Source organism: Polyodon spathula, chromosome 3 (genome assembly GCF_017654505.1).
Source record: "Polyodon spathula isolate WHYD16114869_AA chromosome 3, ASM1765450v1, whole genome shotgun sequence".
NCBI classification, from domain to species: Eukaryota; Metazoa; Chordata; class Actinopteri; order Acipenseriformes; family Polyodontidae; genus Polyodon; species Polyodon spathula.
This window is the reverse complement of record NC_054536.1, coordinates 44,396,585-44,416,969: the sequence shown is the minus strand read 5'-3', so window position 1 is coordinate 44,416,969 and position 20,385 is coordinate 44,396,585. Positions and strand designations below refer to the sequence as shown.

At 38.1% G+C, this 20,385-nt stretch overlaps 1 protein-coding gene across 1 annotated transcript in view; it reads left to right on the top strand.

The window, feature by feature from the left end:
- The window catches only part of LOC121313121 (zinc transporter ZIP6-like), a 59,266-nt gene that overhangs the window by 9,027 nt on the left and 29,854 nt on the right, over positions 1-20,385 (top strand). Inside the window, exons 3-5 of the mRNA XM_041245306.1 lie at positions 3,213-3,381; positions 11,870-11,929; positions 13,948-14,117. Coding sequence (XP_041101240.1) covers positions 3,213-3,381; positions 11,870-11,929; positions 13,948-14,117 — 399 coding nt within the window. The remainder of the gene's footprint in view (positions 1-3,212; positions 3,382-11,869; positions 11,930-13,947; positions 14,118-20,385) is intronic.

The following is a 20,385-nucleotide window of genomic DNA, read 5'->3' as shown; positions in this document are numbered from 1 at the left end:
ACTGACAGTACGCCTTTGCGTCTTAAAGAACAATATGGATGTCCATATTTTTATTTATTGGTTCGCATGCATACGTGCATATCAGTTATGTGAACCCCTTCTTATAAGTGATTAAAAACTATGGCAAAGTGTATAATAACTATACTGCAAAAGCAAAGCAGCCCCATACAGACATATATAAATATAGAAAGAAAGGCAGAGAAAGATGCACAGACCTGAAAAGACAGGCAGACAGACTCTCCGTTAACTGATTATAAACAATAGGAAAAAAAATGATGGCAAAAGTGTATAATAAGTCTTATTATTTCTGTCATTCTGTATTTATTAATAGCATAACTAATAACAGCACACTGTATTGTTTATAATCATTTATAACCGATACTAAGTGTTACCAACTTCTTCTTGTGATTGTTGTGACATCATTTCCTTAAAGCTGTATTTCACAATCCTCTTCTACCACACATCAGCTCCATTTGCTTACTTTGACTACAACAGTCAGACACTGCAAGTGATTCATTATATGTTTTAGGAGTAAATAAAGGCTGTTACAGTCAGAGTTAGTACTGCTGCTGACCTCTTCTAAAACAGTCGCTCAGTTTGCATCCTGGTATTTTGTAAAGGTAAATGCCCAGGTCGCATTTGTTACTGTGATAGCAAATATAATTTAGAAGTATCCTGTATGTTGCACTGGAATCAGTGTTGTTGTAACGTAGAAAGTATTTATTAAAAATAAATAAATAAATTCTTGGTGCTCTGTAATAAACTATTTCTATTGTGAGCCTGCTCTTAATAATGGACAGACCTCAAAGTCTACAGCTTTGTGGTGTTGGAATTATTGGGGAGCTGGGAGGTGCTTTAACTGTCCCACTTTCAGCATCCTGCATTTACAAAGCGGCAAGTGAGAAAACAACTGGAAATAATGCGTACAAAATGTTCAGGTCAAATGTCAGTAGGTTGCGATTGATGATTTAATAGTTATGTCAATGTAACCACAGTCCAAATTCCCCCTTACAGTATTATTTTCTGAGCAAAATAATAACGAGTAACATTACTGTGGGCCAAAACAATTCCATATTTTGTATATTTTTGGCATAAATGATAAATTAATATAGTTATCCCTGGGCTTTAACCACCTTATTGTGCTTTATATAATGGGTCAACTAACAAAAAAAAAAAAAAAAAAAATTAAAAAGTAATTTTTTAATTAATAAATACATTTTTATTAAATATCCCTTCCGCCTCTGATGTAAAAAAAAAAGAAAATTTTTTTTTAGTCAGGTCAGGTTAATTATTTTCACGACGTGCTGTTATTTTCCACGCTCTGTTCTAAAAAAAAAAAAATTAAAAAATATAAAAGTAAAACAGGTTTAAAAGGCACTGCATAGCAAAAGGACACTCAGTACTGCATCTCCAGCCAAGCCCCACCCCTTGTTCACTGTATTTTTCACATACCTCTTTATAGACGTGCATACTGATAAATTTAAGTCATTAAAAATAATACTATTGTTATCTCAAAAAGTTGTGCAAACCGTGTTACAGGCACTTTTTTGATCCCTGGATGCGGAAGCAGCTATCTCCTTTGTTATGTGTCCGTGTTATCTCTGTGTATCTGGGCTATGTCAGTGGGACACCCCCCCCCCTTTTTATTTATTTATTTTTTATTTATTTATTTATTTATTTTGTGCTTTTATTTGGCTCCTATCGGTCTCACTTGGCCATTGAAAGGTTTTCTCAGCTTTTTCCAGAGAAAAAAACGACTACAGAACTGTGCTTGATGTCTTTTTGATGACTGGAAAGGGTAAATTGTAATTGTTGGAAAACATGGATCGAGAATTGATTAGGAGTTTGCTACGCATGTGGACTAGCAGAGCTATACTGGTGTTCTTTTCTGAAAAGAGACTAATATTGCAGATAGCAGACTGTTTGGTTCAAATTGCATGTACTGTTAACCATTGATAGAGACGTTGCGTCTACAAACTCTTGCCCAACAATGACTGCAAGCTAACGAGATAACAGATCAAAAGAGATAATCCCACTGGCATCAAAGGGGGTCGCAAGGAGATAACAAAAGGCAGATGTATGGACCTTTTGTCTCCAGGAGTGTGAAGAATGCACTGAGTTCAGAGGTTGTCACACTAGACTACACACACAGACACACACACATTAACACTCACACAATAAATTAAATTACCTTGACCATTGGTTAAGTGTCAGAGAAAGGGGAGGTGGACCATCTATACAGAAGGGTATTTAATGTCATGCAAACATTGTAATGTTGAGTATTGTGTTTGTCCTGTACCTGGGACCAGACTCCCTGCATATTTCAATAAACCTGGCAACTGATTGAAGAAAAGGACTTTTTATTTTATTATTATTATTATTATTATTATTATTATTATTATTATTATTATTATTATTATTATTATTATTATTATTTTAATAAACACTGAACTGATTAAAAACAATAAGCACTATTTATAGATGTTAAATTGAACACTGCCATTAAAATTGCATCTTTAAAAATTTACAGGCCCTTTTTTTAGGTGTTCATTCTGAACAGTAGGTGGAGCTGCAGCAAGCGATTTTGAGCAACATCATGCAGACCTTCTTTGCCACGTCTGGCCATATTTAGCTGCACATCAAAACAAACCTTTCTCGCATGGCCTGTGGTAGTCCCAGGTGACAGTGTTGCAGAAGACTGATTTATTTATTTATTTATTTTTTAATTGTCCTTTGTGACAGGAGGTATCCATGCCAGGTTTGCGGTACCGTTTCCAGTGGCATATTTGCATTTTGAAATACTCAGGACAGTGGCATAAAAAGGACACCCGATGCCCAGGCAGTGGACTCTGTCATTTTTTTTTTCCTTTTCGTTTTCTATGTCCAGAAGCTGTGCTTCTGTCCTTCTTGGTTCTTACTCACTACAAACTAATGTGAAAGAACAGTTTACGATTCTCCGTCCCCTTTTATGCTGTCACACATGAGGTATAAATTATGCTGGAAAAAATTTATAAAAATCCTGTTCTCATGTGTACTCAAAGTTTCGTTCTCTTTAGCTTGACAAAAATAATTCAGGACTGAAACTGTTAACTGCTTTCTTATTTTAGCAGCTTTAACACAACAGAAAAGACCATTTGTGTGTGAAATGTTGTCATTTGCAATTTCATGTAAATATATGTTGATGTACTTATTTGCTTCTTTCTACATTCCAGTGTTTTAATGCCTCTAGGATACTGTCATCTCATGGGATGAATATGGAAGCAGTTCTTACGTATGTGGAGTTCAGTTACCTCTGCCCAGCACTTCTAAACCAGATTGACAGCAAGTCCTGCATACAACACACAGCTTATCTCCGGAAACCAGATGGTCATTCACATGATGGTAACTTGTTTTCTTAATTACTGTGATGGCAGATACAAATAGATAAGTAAACCTGTTCATCTAGAACTTTTATTTTATGTATTGCAATTTCAAAGTAAGCCTTTGAGAAAGATTTGGGGGACGGGAGCAGGGGCTCCAGCTATACCCTGTTAAACAATGAACACATTCAGCTGATGCATTAACACCATATACGTTAATCACATAACTCACCTATTTAAAGCCTAAGCACAAACACCTCCTTGTCTAAATGTTTCAGTTCTTGAACAGGACTGTCACAAAGACGGCCGGAGTGGGTGGAGTCAGACCAGAGCGCGGAAATAAACGACAGAGAGGTGGAGTTTGGTCTCGCTCAGCATTTAATGAATGAACAGACACAGAAAATAAACGGTTGGAACAAACAAAAACACAGGACACGGCACTCGTCGCCAAAACAAAAAGACAAACTAAACGGACTATATAGACAAACACGGTGAGCAGATATTTAACTACTATTCTTATCACAATTACTACCTCCATCTCCTATCCTGTTCTGCACTCACGGAACACCTAACCGCGAGTGGGTGAAAACATACTGCTTTTATGCAGCTGTACCAAGACTCGACTGCTAATCAGTCATTCAATTTGAGTCTCGGTACAACTGCACTTGAATTAATAAAGTGCAATTCCCCGTGCTCACATATTACTTTTTACTTGCACGTGAAGTGCTGTGCAATCCTCGTGCCTAAATACAAATAAACATTTTAAACACTCGTGTTACACAGACCCGTTTATATCCCGTGTACCAATGTCTATACACCAACATTAACACACCACATGCAACATATAACATAATATACAGAGGGGCGGGCACTTCGTCACAAGGACACAGCAAGACCTCTCCATTTATGCTATTCCATAGTAAAAAAAGCAAAAAAGAACCAAGCCTACTACCAGCTGGATCCTTACCTTCTCATCTGATTCAGACGAAAGCCAGCAGCCAGGTCCCTCAACCGCAGCCATCCAGCCAGAGACCCACCTCCCAGCACTGCAACTTCGCAGATCCAAGTACCACAGCTCAGCCCTGCAACTACTTCATTGCAAGGACTGGGCGATCGCAAAAATCTGGAAATATCTATTTAAAGTTATAACCATTCCAGCAGGAAGCGATCGACTGGCATTATTTCATATCCTCTGCACAGATCTCACACTGAATCAGCGATTCCTCCTCGCTTGACAGACAGCAGCCAGGCAACTTCCAGCAGAAGGGTCGCCATTCCAGCATACAGTGAAGTACTACAATCATCAAGCCTAGTACAACCCGATCCCGATTACAGTGTAAATACATGTAAATACAGTATAATCGTAAATCTCGAAAAACTGCTCACTTCTAAATCTTTTGTAGTCATTTTTGTATTACTTTAGTATAAATACATGTTAATTTGGATTCATATGTTGTTTTTTTCTGACTTTATGTGAATGAAAAGACACACATTTGCCTGTTTTCCCATTGGAAATAGTGATATTCTGAAATATCACTGTCTTGGTCACAAAAGCAAAGTTTGTGGGGAATAATAGCCATTTTCTATACTTTTGAGGCATAAGCAATTAGGAAATAACGTTTACTACCCAGGAACAAAAAAAAAAAAAAATTGTTAAATGGTGTTATCGACCAAGGGAAGTTCACGATTCAGTGTTCTGTCATGAACAATGTTCTCTTCAATACATCACAATTGCTAACACCATCAGTAGCATCAAGATGGCAGGCCACGGATCCTGGCTAGCAAAAGCTGACATTACAGACTCATTCGAAGTCATACCTATCCACCCCTCCCTTCGCCATCCTTTTAGAATCTGATTGCAAAATAAATACTTTTTTGCTACTCAACTCACCATCTCTGAAGCTTTGTGCTGGATACTACCGTATTCAACTCCTGCCACATGCCATGTCTTCTCCATCTTCTCGATGAAATTCTACTAATATCACCACCTTTGGATTCCCCAGCTCAAGCTACTACCAAGCTCAAGTCATATTTTTCACTACTTGCCAGCTGTCAGAAGAGAAAACAATTGGGCCACTAAATTCCATTGACTTTCTAGGCATTAGGCATTACACTAGATAAGTTTGAAGCCTGCCTACCTCCTGCTAAACTGGAATGCATCCGCGTACTCATTCATAGCTTTCAAATCTCTACAACAGTTAGGAAATAAGATCTGCTGTCTCTTCTCGGCCATTTTAACTATGCCATCTGAATCATTTCTCGCCTCCTAGCTCCTTCAACTACAGTAAAAAAAACAACAAAAACAATTCCTATATCAACATTTCTGGTGAATCAAGAAAGGACATAAAAATGTGGTCAACACTGATCTACCATCAGTGACAATCTAATTTCAGCTCCACACAATCTAGTTAATCAATGCTTCTAACTTGGATTTGGAGGCGATCTAGGATCCGAATGGTTTTCGAGCGGATGACCCTCAGAGATACAGTATTTATCTCCCTACCTTATCCCTTTGCTGCCTACGCAGAATGACCATATTTGGTCATGAATATGAACACTTTGTCTTTAAGCACTTCTAGTTGTAGAACCTTTTAAATCAGAAATTAAACCCCAATACATCTACAGAAGGGCATTAAGTAGTTTTTGTTTTTTTTTCCCCCAGTGATATCATTAATTTTGTTGATCTATTTTTTTTTTCTCATATGCGCTACACCACCCAAAAAATTACACTATGTAACACAATTTTTGTTCCAGAGTAGTAAGTGTTACTTCCTAATTGCTTATGCCTCAAAAGTAGAAAATGGCTATTCCCCACAGAATTTGTGTCTTTTCTTTCACATAAAGTCAGAAAAAAAAAACATATGAATCCAAATTAACATGTATTTATACTAAAGTAATACAAAAATGACTACAAAAGATTTAGAAGTGAGTAGTTTTTCGAGATTTACGATTATACTATAAATCACTTTCACAAATCAGTCTCCCATCATGTTCTCGTTATACTGTCCTTGGTAACGGCGTTCAAAGTCCACTATATCTTGGTGGAAGCGCTCGCCTTGCTCCTCCGAGTACGCTCCCATGTTCTCCTTGAATTTATCAAGATAAGCATCAAGGATATGGACTTGAGGGATATCCTACAGCCCATTGTGCCATAGTTCGTCACCAGAGTCTCAACCAGCTCCACATAGTTTTCGGCCTTGTGATTGCCCAGGAAGCCCCAAACCACAGGGACAAAGCTGTTCCAAGCTGCTTTCTCCTTACTAGTGAGCTTCTTGGGGAATTCATTGCACTCCAGGATCTTCTTTATCTGTGGTCCGACGAAGACACCGGCTTTGACCTTTGCCTCAGACAGCTTAGGGAAGAAGTCTTGAAGGTACTTGAAGGCTGCCGACTCCTTATCTAGAGCTCTGACAAATTGTTTCATAAGGCCCAATTTGATGTGCAGTGGTGGCATCGGCACCTTCCGGGGGACCACCAGTGGCTCCCACTTGACGTTGTTCCTCCCCACAGAGAACTTGGTCCGCTGTGGCCAGTCCCGCCTGTGGTAGTGTGCCTTGGTGTCCCTGCTCTCCCAAAGGCAAAGATAGCAGGGAAACTTGGTAAAACAGCCTTGGAGACCCATCAGGAATGCCACCATTTTTAAGTCTCCTATGACCTCCCAGCCGTACTCATCATACATACTTCAAGGCGTCCAGCAAGGTCTTGATGCTCTTGTAATCTTCTTTGAGGTGCACCGAGTGAGCCAGGGGAAGAGACGGGTACTTGTTACCATTATGGAGCAGCATGGCTTTGAGGCTCCTGGATGAGCTGTCAATGAAGAGGCGCCACTCATTTTGGTTACAGGCGATTCCGATTGCCTCGAACAGACTGGTCACATTGTGGCAGAAGCAGAGCCCATCTTGACAGGTGAAGAAGCTGGAAAAAGGTTGGTGACGCTTCCTCTGATCTGCGACTTGCACACTTTCATCCAACAAGTTCCACTGCTTGAGCCTAGACGTCAAAAGCTCGGCATTGGACTTGGTGAGACCAAGATCTCTAATCAAGACATTGAGGTCTTTTTGGTTGGGGTAGTATGGGTTTCTCTCCTCAGCTCCACCTCTGACATTGTCATCTGGATCTACAACGTCTTCCTCGCTCTCTGACTTGCTGTTCTCTTCTAAAGATGGCTGCTCTCTCTCCGGAGGAGTGGGTACGAGGAGCTTATGGCAGTGTGGCACCGGGGCGGTGAATGAAGGAAGGTCCGGATACGTGATAGCAGGTGCATTCTTGCCAGTCCGACGTTTGGAAGGGTCCACCATACAGAAGTAGCATTGCTTGAGTGGTCAGTGGGTACCCGCCAAATTCTTGGGATAGAGAACTTCATGACTCTCTTTTCCCCTCTGTGCCATCCTACAAAAATACATTTATTTTACCCATGACTAATGTGTAAGAGATTCTCGCAACATTTTTCATATATGATATATTTTTTCAATAGCATTGAACATTGTAAAACATTTTAAAATTAAAAACTTTTACAATTTTAAAAATTAACACATTTTATAACATAAAATTCCAAGCAACAATTGTCCATCTTACCTTCCAGAGTTTTTTTGCAGTGCTCCCACGTGAATTGAGGTGCCCAGGGTTTGTCTTGATCCCCGACAGGCATGCCAAAATATGCCTTGAAGGCCTCACACATCTTAGCAGATGCTTCCACGGAGTACTTTTTCGCTCTTGTCTTGATAAATTGGCCGCAGACATAGCAAAATGCGTCTACCGGATGCTTGCAGCCTCTTGATGCCATCTCGGAAAAATGCAGATATGTATCCACTTAAGCAGCTGGAACTAAACTGAACTGGTGGGCTTAAAGCCCCTATTTATACTACTATTTATATTACTGGAAAGTTCTAGAAGTTACTCCAAGTTTACTCAGCACTGAATCTATCTGGAATGTTCTGGTAAATAGGTTAATTTCAAAATGTCACTGTCCTGGTCACAAAAGCAAAGTTTGTGGGGAATAATAGCAATTTTTTATACTTTTGAGGCATAAGCAATTAGGAAATAACTCTTACTACCCAGGAACCAAAAAAAAAAAAAGTTACACGGTGTTATCAATAAATGTAAAATAATAAATATTTTTAAAAACTACAGATTTCAAGCTTTTATCAAGTTTTATATAAAAAAATCAGAATTGAAATATCTTGTACAGTTAGAGAGCTACACAAGGTTTTACGATGCATGATATTTTACAAAAAGTCAAACTCCGAAATGCCACGATATGCTAGTATACATCCATGTCAAGATATTTCTCTCAGAAGAAACCTTTCCTCCCATCGGATCCTCTGTTCATCTACAATTCACACTCCATGGTCAGCAGGCACTGGTTCTCAACCCACCTAGCCACCCTAATCTTAGAGCAAGGCTACCGCCTCAATTTTATACTCGCAGGATCGGAGCAGCCAGTTCAGCAGCTAAAGTTAACATCAATCAACATCTTAGAAAGAACATAGGATGCAGGAAATCGTCAGCAGTAGAGGGCTATATTCATACATCAGTCTCTGACATCACCACAGCCAACAAAGAATAGTTAGCATGATCAGAGTGGGTGCTATCTGACCACATGGACAAAGGGGTTTTTTTCCTCTCCACTGAATGGCAGGTATAAAATCAATAAGTCAAATTTCACTAACTACTCTGTTTGTCTTACATATACTAGAATGAAAAACATGTGATGCATGGTACGTCTTGTTTGTCCCACAGGTGTGGGGTTCTGCGGGGGTCCATCTTCTGAGGGGTTAGTGAGACTCGCTTCCCTGACCTCAGGTTGGACTCAGCACATGCAAGCCTCTGTTGAGTGGACCCCCGGTCATACTGTGTATCGGTGCAACTAAGCACTCTACTTCGCCTCCCCGGGATGAGACTCTACTCGAATTCCCTTAATCGAATTCGGGACTTGGTCTGCTCATCGCTCTCAGCGATCGAGTCCCAAACTAACACCTTACCGTTCTTTCCTCTTTCTGTCGACATGCTTAGTGAACTGGACGTCTAGTATGTGTTTTCAGGGTATGTCAGGGTTTTAGGAGACAACCAGTCTTGGAGGAAGCACCTCTTCCCAGCAAGGCTCCAGTGCGACGAGACCCTTCTTTCTTATTCTATCCTGTTCCATTGGGCCGCTCTAACGGAAGCATTCCTAGTCTCAAATATTTGGCCGTTAAGTCTAAACGGTCGAAACTCTCTATGTAGCTCCTGCTATTGCCCTGTGAACCAATATAAAAAAGTGATCTAGAGGCCATTTCACATTTTAAGGACAAACATTTCATAAAAATTGCAGTTCTGCATTGTAGTAGCCTATACAGCATATTCAACATGCATTGGTCCTAAAAGTTTATATATATATATAGATATATATATTGCATATATATTATATATATCTATATATATAATATATCATATATTAGGTATTATATAAAATATATATATAAACAATATATATAATGGATATATAAATAATTACAATCAATAAATGCCTGATATATATTGGCAGTTATTTACGCTTGAATGTATTGTTCAATTCTCACCCTTCAGTTTTTGGCTATGTTGTTCTTGACTGTGTTTCCTTTTAGTGGTAGACAGCACCTTAGAGTTCCACAGACACTGCAGCAAATAATTAAAAACATGTTGGCACTTCCCACCCAAAAATAATTCATTATTTTCTACTCTGAGTCGACCCTCTTGGTGAAAATGCACTCATAATGAGCGAGCCAGTAGCACCATGGAACTGTTTGATATTAGGTGTGAATCTAATATCGCACCTAATATCAAACACATTTCTGAAATGTTTATTGGAAGCAATTGTTTCTTTAGACTTTTGGTTTCCTTTCTACAGGGAACCTCTTCTATACTTTCATGGATCACTCTGATCGCGCCATTCATATGTATATCCTTAGTGGTGAGGGTCTTATTGACTGACTTCCCTTAAAAAAAAAAAAAAAAAAAAAAAAAAAAAATTTCAGCCTGCACGCAAAAACACAGTTTTATTGTACACTTTTGAAACAACCAGTTGCTGTTCATAATGGCTAACAAGTCATTGAGGCCCTTTGGCACTATTAAACCTGGATCACAATGATCATGCATTGGCAGGAATTTGGGAAAATGTTCCTTAACCCCTTTGCAGAATGTGAGTCTGAGAGTGACAGCTGCAACACAAGTCAAAGCCACTGTCTTCAAAGACAATCTGTCAATCAAGCTGAGTAAGTAAACAGAAATAAGTCTTGCAGGTTCGGAAAGGGCTTGTCTCTACACAATATGGTGCAGTTTAATGACGGAGTGCTGCAGGTACACAGCAGTGAAGGGACTCGTAGTGTGAAATCGAGCATGGCTGATAGTGGCTGCCCAAAGACCACTGGGGAATCAAACATCGCCGATAGAGGCTGTCGAATATGAGTAGATTAACCCTTTGAGGCGTACAAACGTACCGGTACATTCTGCAACTTTAAACTTGAATTACTGAGCCTACAAAACCCTTGATCACATAATATTGTAACACTAGGTGTTTTATTGGTCTCTTGCGCCCTCTGACAGATATTGACTGAATTGGATATAATTAACCCAGTCACAAAAATGTTAACAGTGTTTGTAAACTGGCGAAAATCGCTTAGTGAGAAGTACTAGTAATAATACTGAATTCAGATTCCAATTTAAATTCAAATACATACAATTCTTCCAGTGAATCGGATGTCAGTGAGTGTGTCAGTGAAGACATGAATGAAGAATATTTACCATCAACATGAAGTGACAGCAAAGAGTCAGTGCCACACTGTGTTGTTCCATGCTTCAAGGAGTATCATACGCTGAAGCATTAGACACTCTCACTCCCTCTGCCCCAACAACCTGTTTACAAAGATGATTTATTCATGTGTCTCTTTCTCTTGCTCCCCCGCCCCCCTCTTTTTTTGTTGTCACAACATATTGCTGTGGTTGTTCCACCCCATTGTTTATTGTCCACATGTTATTTTTTAGTCAACACATTTCCCTACGACTAAATTAAAAAAATATATTTATTTGTTTTATTTATGGTTAAAATGATTTATCTGTATTTTGTCAGTATTCACTACATACATACAAACTTTCAGCTTGTTTGTATTCTGTACTTGGAACAATCAAGCACATGCAGATAAAAATTTATTGAATTCACTCAAACTGCAAGTAGAAGTTTAGACATACAGTACCTAAGGAATGGCAGTGCACTAAAAATGTCATTAACTTTATGGACTTGAAAGGGCTATGTGTGTCCCTGTAGTTGTGTTAGTTTTTCAGCCATTTGGTTTGGTTTTAATGCCGTTTTTGTAAGGCATATAAACATCTTCCCCCAAATAGGTAATGTCCGTAGTTTGGAATTATGAAAACTATTTTGAGGAATTTGGCCACATATATTTCACATTCTGTGTTCAAGTGCCTGCAGATCTAAGAATATATCAAACTAAACCCACTCATTTTAATAACAATGCAATAATGTTTCTCACTCTGTCCAGATTATGAAGCTTATCACACAAATTCAGACACTTCTCAAAAAGTGAATTCAATTGAAGCAGGTAAGAAAGAACACATTTTCTTTTTCCCTCTCATTTCTTACTGTAGTTATATTATTTATAACTTGATCTCTGCTTAACTGTTGTTAACAGCATGTACAATGATATATTAAATAGGCCCTAAGACAAATTAACATTGCTTTATGAAACTGACCTGTCATTTAAGACAAGCTGACCAACACTATTTTATGCTGTGCATGTGATACTGGAGTCTGAGAACTTTTAGAGAGTCAGTGACCTGAGGATGTATGGCCTTGAGGTTACAAGGTTCTCAGTAGAATGCAAAGGACAGCATGGTACAAAGTAGTAACCCTTTGAAAGTAACAATTTCTGGAACATGTGGGGCAACAAGACCAATGATGTAACGTCTGGTGAGGAGGGTTATTTTTTAGTTGATCTTGCGATCCTGATAGAGAAGCTTCCTCACAGGTGTTTAAAAATGGATCATGAATCCATTCTTTCCTGGTTCTTGGGTCTTTTGAAGAGGGAAAGTGTTGCTCAAAAGTTTCTGATAGTGACACCAGGTGTTCACTTATTAGTTATAGTCCATTATAGTCCATCCATGTTTTCGTCTGTACTTTATGCAAAAGAAGGACTTGAATACTTACCCTTTCATTTCCTGATTATCATATATTTTGAGCAACTGTTCCTACAATTAGGAAATATAGTTCCACACCTAGGCAGTGTCTACTCGGTATGTAAAAAAATAAATAAATAAAAAATACAGGACTCCATAAATTAGCATCTACATATCAACTGTACAAACCTCCACTAACGCTATTTATATAAACAGTAATATATATCTTTGTCAATGTCTTTTGTGTCTTCTTGTAAAAATGTATTGTTTTTTGTCTCAACTTCAAGACTGATCATCAATTACACTATGTAACACAATTTTTGTTCCTGGGTAGTAAGTGTTATTTCCTAATTGCTTATGCCTCAAAAGTATAGAAAATGACTATTATTCCCCCACAAACTTTGCTTTTGTGACCAGGACAGTGATATTTTGAAATGTACCTATTTCCAATGAGAAAACGGGCGAATTTGTGTCTTTTTGTTCACATAAAGTCAGAAAAAAACAACATATGAATCCAAATTAACATGTATTTATACTAAAGTAATACAAAAATGACTACAAAAGATTTAGAAGTGAGTAGTTTTTCGAGATTTACGATTATACTGTAAATCACTTTCACGAATCAGCCCCAAATGTAGTCTCCCATCATGTTCTCTTTATACTGTCTTTGGTAGCGGCGTTCAAAGTCCAGTATATCCTGGTGGAAGCGCTCGCCTTGCTTCTGCGAGTACGCTCCCATGTTCTCCTTGAATTTATCAAGATGAGCATCAAGGATATGGACTTTGAGGGACATCCTACAGCCCATTGTGCCGTAGTTCTTCACCAGAATCTCAACCAGCTCCACATAGTTTTTGGCCTAGTATAATCGTAAATCTCGAAAAACTACTCGCTTCTAAATCTTTTGTAGTCATTTTTGTATTACTTTAGTATAAATACATGTTAATTTGGATTCATATGTTGTTTTTTTCTGACTTTATGTGAACAAAAAGACACAAAAGCTCCTGTTTTCTCATTGGAAATAGTGATATTTCAAAATATCACTGTCCTGGTCACAAAAGCAAAGTTTGTGGGGAATAATAGCCATTTTCCATACATTTGAGGCATAAGCAATTAGGAAATAACACTTACTACCCAGGAACAAAAAAAAAAAAAAAAAAATGGTTACACAGTGTTATTTCTGTTCTCTTGCAACCAGAATATCATTATAGATCATCAATTATCTCTGTTCTCTTGCAACCAGAATATCATTATAAGTGAAATTCAAAAGCTAACTTTTGTTTGGATAAAGTAATTATTATTTAATGCATTGCTACAGAGAGTTGAAAGTGTACCACTAACAACCGTAGCTAGCAAACTGCATTTTGGTTTGGTACTTGTCTGTTTGTATTGAAATGTATGCATTTAAAGTTTGTTCTGTGAGTTTGTTTGTGCCGTCCTTTTGCAGCTTGGATTGGAGGCTTTTTGTCGATCACAATTATAAGCCTGTTGTCGCTTCTGGGAGTGATTTTGATCCCTCTGATGAATCGAGTGTTTTTCAAATTCCTGCTAAGTTTCTTGGTGGCGCTGGCAGTGGGAACTTTGAGTGGAGATGCTTTCCTGCATCTTATTCCTCATGTAAGTAAGATATAATGGCGTGTCTTATTTGTGTGTGATCCAATGTCTCAGTAGACAAGAATATCTACAATAAAGAAAGAAAATGGTGAGCATTTACTGTACAATATATGTCTGGCTCCTACAGGAACTTTATGATACTGTTAATAAAATGCCATTACATGTGTCCAGTTTAACAAAAAACAACAGTATACTATCATCACATGCAAGTTTACCCTTAGTCCAATGCATTGCATTTCTCTTTGGATGCAGTTTGAACATTAAAATCGTAATGCATCACCTACTCTTGCAAAGTAAACCTATTCTTGGTGTCAGAACCAAGGACAACTGGGCGGAGCCCAACATAATTTACCATGGAGTAAAATGGAAATAAAAATTGTTCTAAGGTAATTTAAACTTTACCTCTACCAACTGTTGCTAAGAGATTCAAAACAACCAGGAATCAACACAGAAATAAATAAATAAATAAATTGTATTTGCGTTCAGTCCTGTGACAACAAAAAATGCACATAGTTTGACATTAGTCATGTTTTTTTAAAATGAATTGAGTTGAAGGATGTAGCTGTGCTTAACATACAGAATTACAAACATTTTCATAAAGCTTTTTTAGATGCATCTGTGCCGCTCACGACTTATAACAAACAAACTAGGAGACTAAATAGATGCCAGAAGATGGTTTAATATGTGTTTGTAGTTTCATCTACACCATTTAAGTTAAACAACCTAAAGATAAATATTAAGATTAGGAGCAGCACAGGTTCTCTTTATCCTAGAGCAGCACCTCAGACAAAACAGAAGGCAAGGAACAGGCACGCAAAACCTCAAAATTCAAACTTCAAAGTGTAATAAATTAAAAAAAAAAAAAAAAAGATAACAAAAAAAACTAAACTTCAATAAGTGAAAATTAATTAATTAAAATGTGCAAGCAAAAAAGTGTAACTTATATACAAATATAATATATAATAATGGTACACCTAGTCACCACTATGACACATGACTCTTGGTGGGAAATACCAAGACATTGTACATATTATGTTTCTGCTGTAAGTTGCCATTTTGCCACACTTATTATATATTTGCCTATGTTACAGTGAGAACAGTTATGCCTATCAACAGGAAGGGCAATGAACTGCTAGCAGTAACTGTAGCATTCTTGAATGAAATCTACCTGTACTGGCATTGTCATGTCAGCCTTTCTATTTCACAATTTACATTTTGATGCAAAACTTGTCGTCTACAGCTATGGCTACAAGTTTTGCATCACCTAGAACTTTAGGATTGAGACATTAATTATTATTTTTTTTAAATCTGTATATTAGATAGTTTATTTAACATCATGTAATCAAAGAAACTATAAAGTCATATTGCAAAAGTTTACTGGAAGCCATAATAGTAGTACAGTATATCATGTGAGATTTTGAATTGTCACATTTTTTGTCAGTTTTTTGTAGTATGGGAAAACTACAAAGTGGTATGTAATTCAGTATGTTAATATTATTCAGCAGGTTTCATTCGACTTTATGAAGCACAATTAGTTAATTTACTGGGGTGATGTAAAACTTGGCCATAGCTGTACATGGTGAACATAGCTGGCTTAATTTTACACAAATCTTCACCAAATGTTTATCACACACTGCTAGCCTCATGTAGAAGTTTCAAAGTGATTTGAAATACTTTTTGCAATTTATGAGGACCCCGTGGTCACAAGTAGCTGTATTCATTGAGGAGAGCAGCTGGTAGTGTTGCAGAAGGGAGTGGTTGAAGGTCGGACCAAAACAAAGCTACATATTAAAAATATTTGTCATTATATGAATGTTCATATTTCTAGTATGTTAAAATACTTCCTTACTAAGTCAAAACTGCTCAGACAGGGCACTAAAACAGTGCAAAACATCTAAACTGTACCACACGATTACTGTAGTCCACACGGTTTGTTTGTGAATAGGATTTTGTAAACCGCAAATAGTAATTTATTTGAAAAGAAAACATTCACACAATAAACCATTTGAAGAAAACGGATAACTATTTTTCTAGCAAAAGGTGCAGGCTGCATGTAAACATAGATCACAGTGTAGTTCACAAGTAAATTGTACTTTTTTTTTTTTTGGTTGTATTCGAGGAACAAAAAAATACTACAACCTAATAAAATAAATGTATAATCTACTTGCATGGCTAGCTAATAATGTCCATAATAATGGCCTTAAAATTACACAATTGCCTATATATGAAAAAAAAAATGACTATATAAAAACACTATTTAAAATAAAACAAATTATTCTCCAGTAGTGATATGTCGGTACTTGTATTTCTTGTCAAACTGGATGCGTTCTTGCAAAGCTCCGCATGTCACTCTGGTCTGGACAGAATGCGCTCTGCTCTGAACAAAACACTCTTTCGTCAGAGGACCCTTTTTTGGTGCACCAACAAATTAGGTCTGAGGAAAGAACTTCTGTTTACTGCAAAGTCTCTTATGCATAGTAAAGAAAACTGGGGATACAAGGGAGCCAAGTCATGATTTTAATGTTTACGTTGCAAGTAGTAGACCAAACATATCTAAAAGTCTTGGGTAAGGGTAAATCCATTATATCCCCCTAGTGTTCATCTACTCAATGTGTGACAAGGCTATTCCTAAAGTTACAGGATAAAACAGTTATTTTAGAAGGGTGAAACTATACAAACCTAATGGGAATCCAACTATGTGTGTGTGTATGTGTATATACGTGTGTGTGTGTGTGTGTGTGTGTGTGTATATATATATATATATATGTGTGTATGTATGTATGCATATAGTGGCATTCGAAAGTATTGACCCCCCCTTGGCATTTTTCCTATTTTGTTGCCTTGCAACCTGGAATTAAAATGGATTTTTATTTGGATTTCATGTAATGGACATACACAAAATAGTCCAAATTGGTGAAGTGAAATGAAAAAAATAATTTGTTTCAAAAAATTCTAAAAAATAAATAACGGAAAAGTGGTGCGTGCATATGTATTCACCCCCTTTGCTGTTAAGCCTCTAAATAAGATCTGGTGCAACCAGTTACCTTCAGAAGTCACATAATTAGTTAAAGTCCACCTGTGTGCAATCTAAGTGTCACGTGATCTGTCACATGATCTCAGTATATATACACCTGTTCTGAAAGGCCCCAGAGTCTGCAACACCACTAAGCAAGGGGCACCACCAAGCAAGCAACACCATGAAGACCAAGGAGCTCTCCAAACAGGTCAGGGACAAAGTTGTGGAGAAGTACAGATCAGGGTTGGGTTATAAAAAAATATCCAATACTTTGAACATCCCACGGAACACCATTAAAGCCATTATTAAAAAATGGAAAGAATATGGCACCACAACAAACCTGGCAAGAGAGGGCCACCCACCAAAACTCACGGACCAGGCAAGGAGGGCATTAATCAGAGAGCCAACAAAGAGACCAAAGATAACACTGAAGGAACTGCAAAGCTCCACAGCGGAGATTGGAGTATCTGTCCATAGGACCACTTTAAGCCGTACACTCCACAGAGCTGGGCTTTACAGAAGAGTGGCCAGAAAAAAGCCATTGCTTAAAGAAAAAAATAAGCAGACACGTTTGGTGTTTGCCAAAAGGCATGTGGGAGACTCCCCAAACATATGGAAGAAGGTACTCTGGTCAGGTGAGACTAAAATTGAGCTTTTTGGCCATCAAGGAAAACACTATGTCTGGCACAAACCCAACACCTCTCATCACCCCGAGGACACCATCCCCACAGTGAAGCATGGTGGTGGCAGCATCATGCTGTGGGGATGTTTTTCATCGGCAGGGACTGGGAAACTGGTCAGAATTGAAGGAATGATGGATGGGGCTAAATACAGGGAAATTCTTGAGGGAAACCTGTTTCAGTCTTCCAGAGATTTGTGACTGGGACGGAGGTTCACCTTCCAGCAGGACAATGACCCTAAGCATACTGCTAAAGCAACACTCGAGTGGTTTAAGGGGAAACATTTAAATGTCTTGGCCTAGTCAAAGCCCAGACCTCAATCCAATTGAGAATCTGTGGTATGACTTAACGATTGCTGTACACCAGCAGAACCCATCCAACTTGAAGGAGCTGGAACAGTTTTGCCTTGAAGAATGGGCAAAAATCCCAATGGCTGGGGGGGGGGGGGGGGTGATACTTATGCACGCTCAAGTTTTCTTGTTTGTTTCACAATAAAAACTATTTTGCATCTTCAAAGTGGTAGGCATGTTGTGTGAATCAAATGATACAAACCCCCAAAAAATCTATTTTAATTCCAGGTTGTAAGGCAACAAAACAGGAAAAATGCCAAAGGGGGTCAATACTTTCGCAAGATACTGTGTGTATATATATGTAATATACAGTTTATATATATTATTTATCTATTTATTTACTTATTTCTCCCTATAAATCACTATCTATATCACAAAAAAAAATTGGTTGCATGCATGGTTGTGTTGTATTACTGCTTGCTTTCTCCACCTGCCTCTCCATGTTTTAATCTGTGAGTCAGGGGAAGCCAGTGCATTTACAAGTTTTGTATGAGGACAGCTGAGAGTAGAAGCAGATATAGTGCTGTACAGATGTGGTCAAGAAATCAACATGCATCATGGAACTAAGATGTTGAAGTCTGTAGTACTTTTTAAAATCATGTTGCTTTATTGTGTCAATGTATTCTCATACTTCACTGTGTTTTACTGAATTTTATCTTCCCTCCTAATGACACTATTTTATACTGTCATATGAATTGGCATTTTTGTTTCACTGTCTGTTTTAATAGCCATGTTCAGTGCATTCAGAGTGCATAGATGGATATATGTGTGGACATGTGGGGACGCAGAGTGTATTGAGACTAAATTAGCATGTACTTGGGAACGATACAAGCTGCCACTAATGTTCAAATTAAAAAGGTAATTTCACATATAATAAATATATAATATATATATATATATATATATATATATATATATATATATATATATATATATATATATACACACACACACACACACACACACAGTGCCTTGCAAAAGTATTCAGACCCCTGACCAATTCTCTCATATTACTGAATTACAAATGGTACATTGAAATTTCGTTCTGTTTTGATATTTTATTTTTAAACACTGAAACTCAGAATCAGTTATTGTAAGGTGACATTGGTTTTATGTTGGGAAATATTTAAGAAAAATAAAAAACTGAAATATCTTGCTTGCATAAGTATTCAACCCCTGTGCTGTGGAAGCTCCCAGTTTGCACTGATGAAAGAAATTGCCCTAACGAGGACACAATTACCTTACATTGGCCTCCACCTGTGAACCATTAAAGTTGCTGTCACATTTTCTGGATAAAAACCCCACTGTTGAAGGATCATTGGTCAGGCTGTGAATCTGAAGGAAAATGAAGACCAAAGAGCATTCTACAGAAGTTAGAGAAAAAGTAATACAAATGCATAGATTAGGGAAAGGGTACAAAATAATATCCAAGTGTTTAGATATCCCAGTGAGCACAGTTGGATCAATAATCAGGAAGTGGAAGCTGCATCACACCACCCAGGCACTGCCAAGAAAAGGCCATCCCTCAAAACTCAGCGCTCAAACAAGAAGACTTGTGAGAGAAGCCACAGAGAGGCCAACAATCACTTTGAAGGAGCTACAGAGTTCAATGGCTGGGAGTGGAGTAATGGTGCACCAGTCAACAATATCAAGAGCTCTGCATAACACTGGCCTGTATGGGAGGGTGGCAAGAAAGAAGCCGTTACTCAAAAATTACCATCTGAAAGCCTGTCTGGAGGTTGCCAGAAAGCATGAGAGTGACCCAGCTGTGATGTGGGAAAAGGTTTTGTGGTCAGATGAGACCAAGATAGAGCTTTTTGGCCAAAACTCAAAGCGCTATGTGTGGCGCAAACCTAACATTGCCCATGCCTCAAGACACACCATCCCTACAGTGAAGTATGGTGGTGGCAGCATCATGCTGTGGGGATGTTTCTCATCAGCAGGGACTGGGCATCTTGTTACAATTGAAGGAAGAATGGATGGAGCAAAATACATGAAAATACTGCAAGCAAATGTGCTTCAGTCTGCTAAAAAACTGAAGCTTGGGAGGAAATTCACCTTTCAGCAGGACAATGATCCCAAGCACAAGGCCAAAGCAACATTGGAGTGGCTCAAGAACAAAAAGGTGAATGTCCTACAGTGGCCCAGTCAAAGTCCTGATCTGAATCCCACTGAGAATCTGTGGCACTATTTGAAAATTGCGGTCCACAAGCGTCGTCCAACCA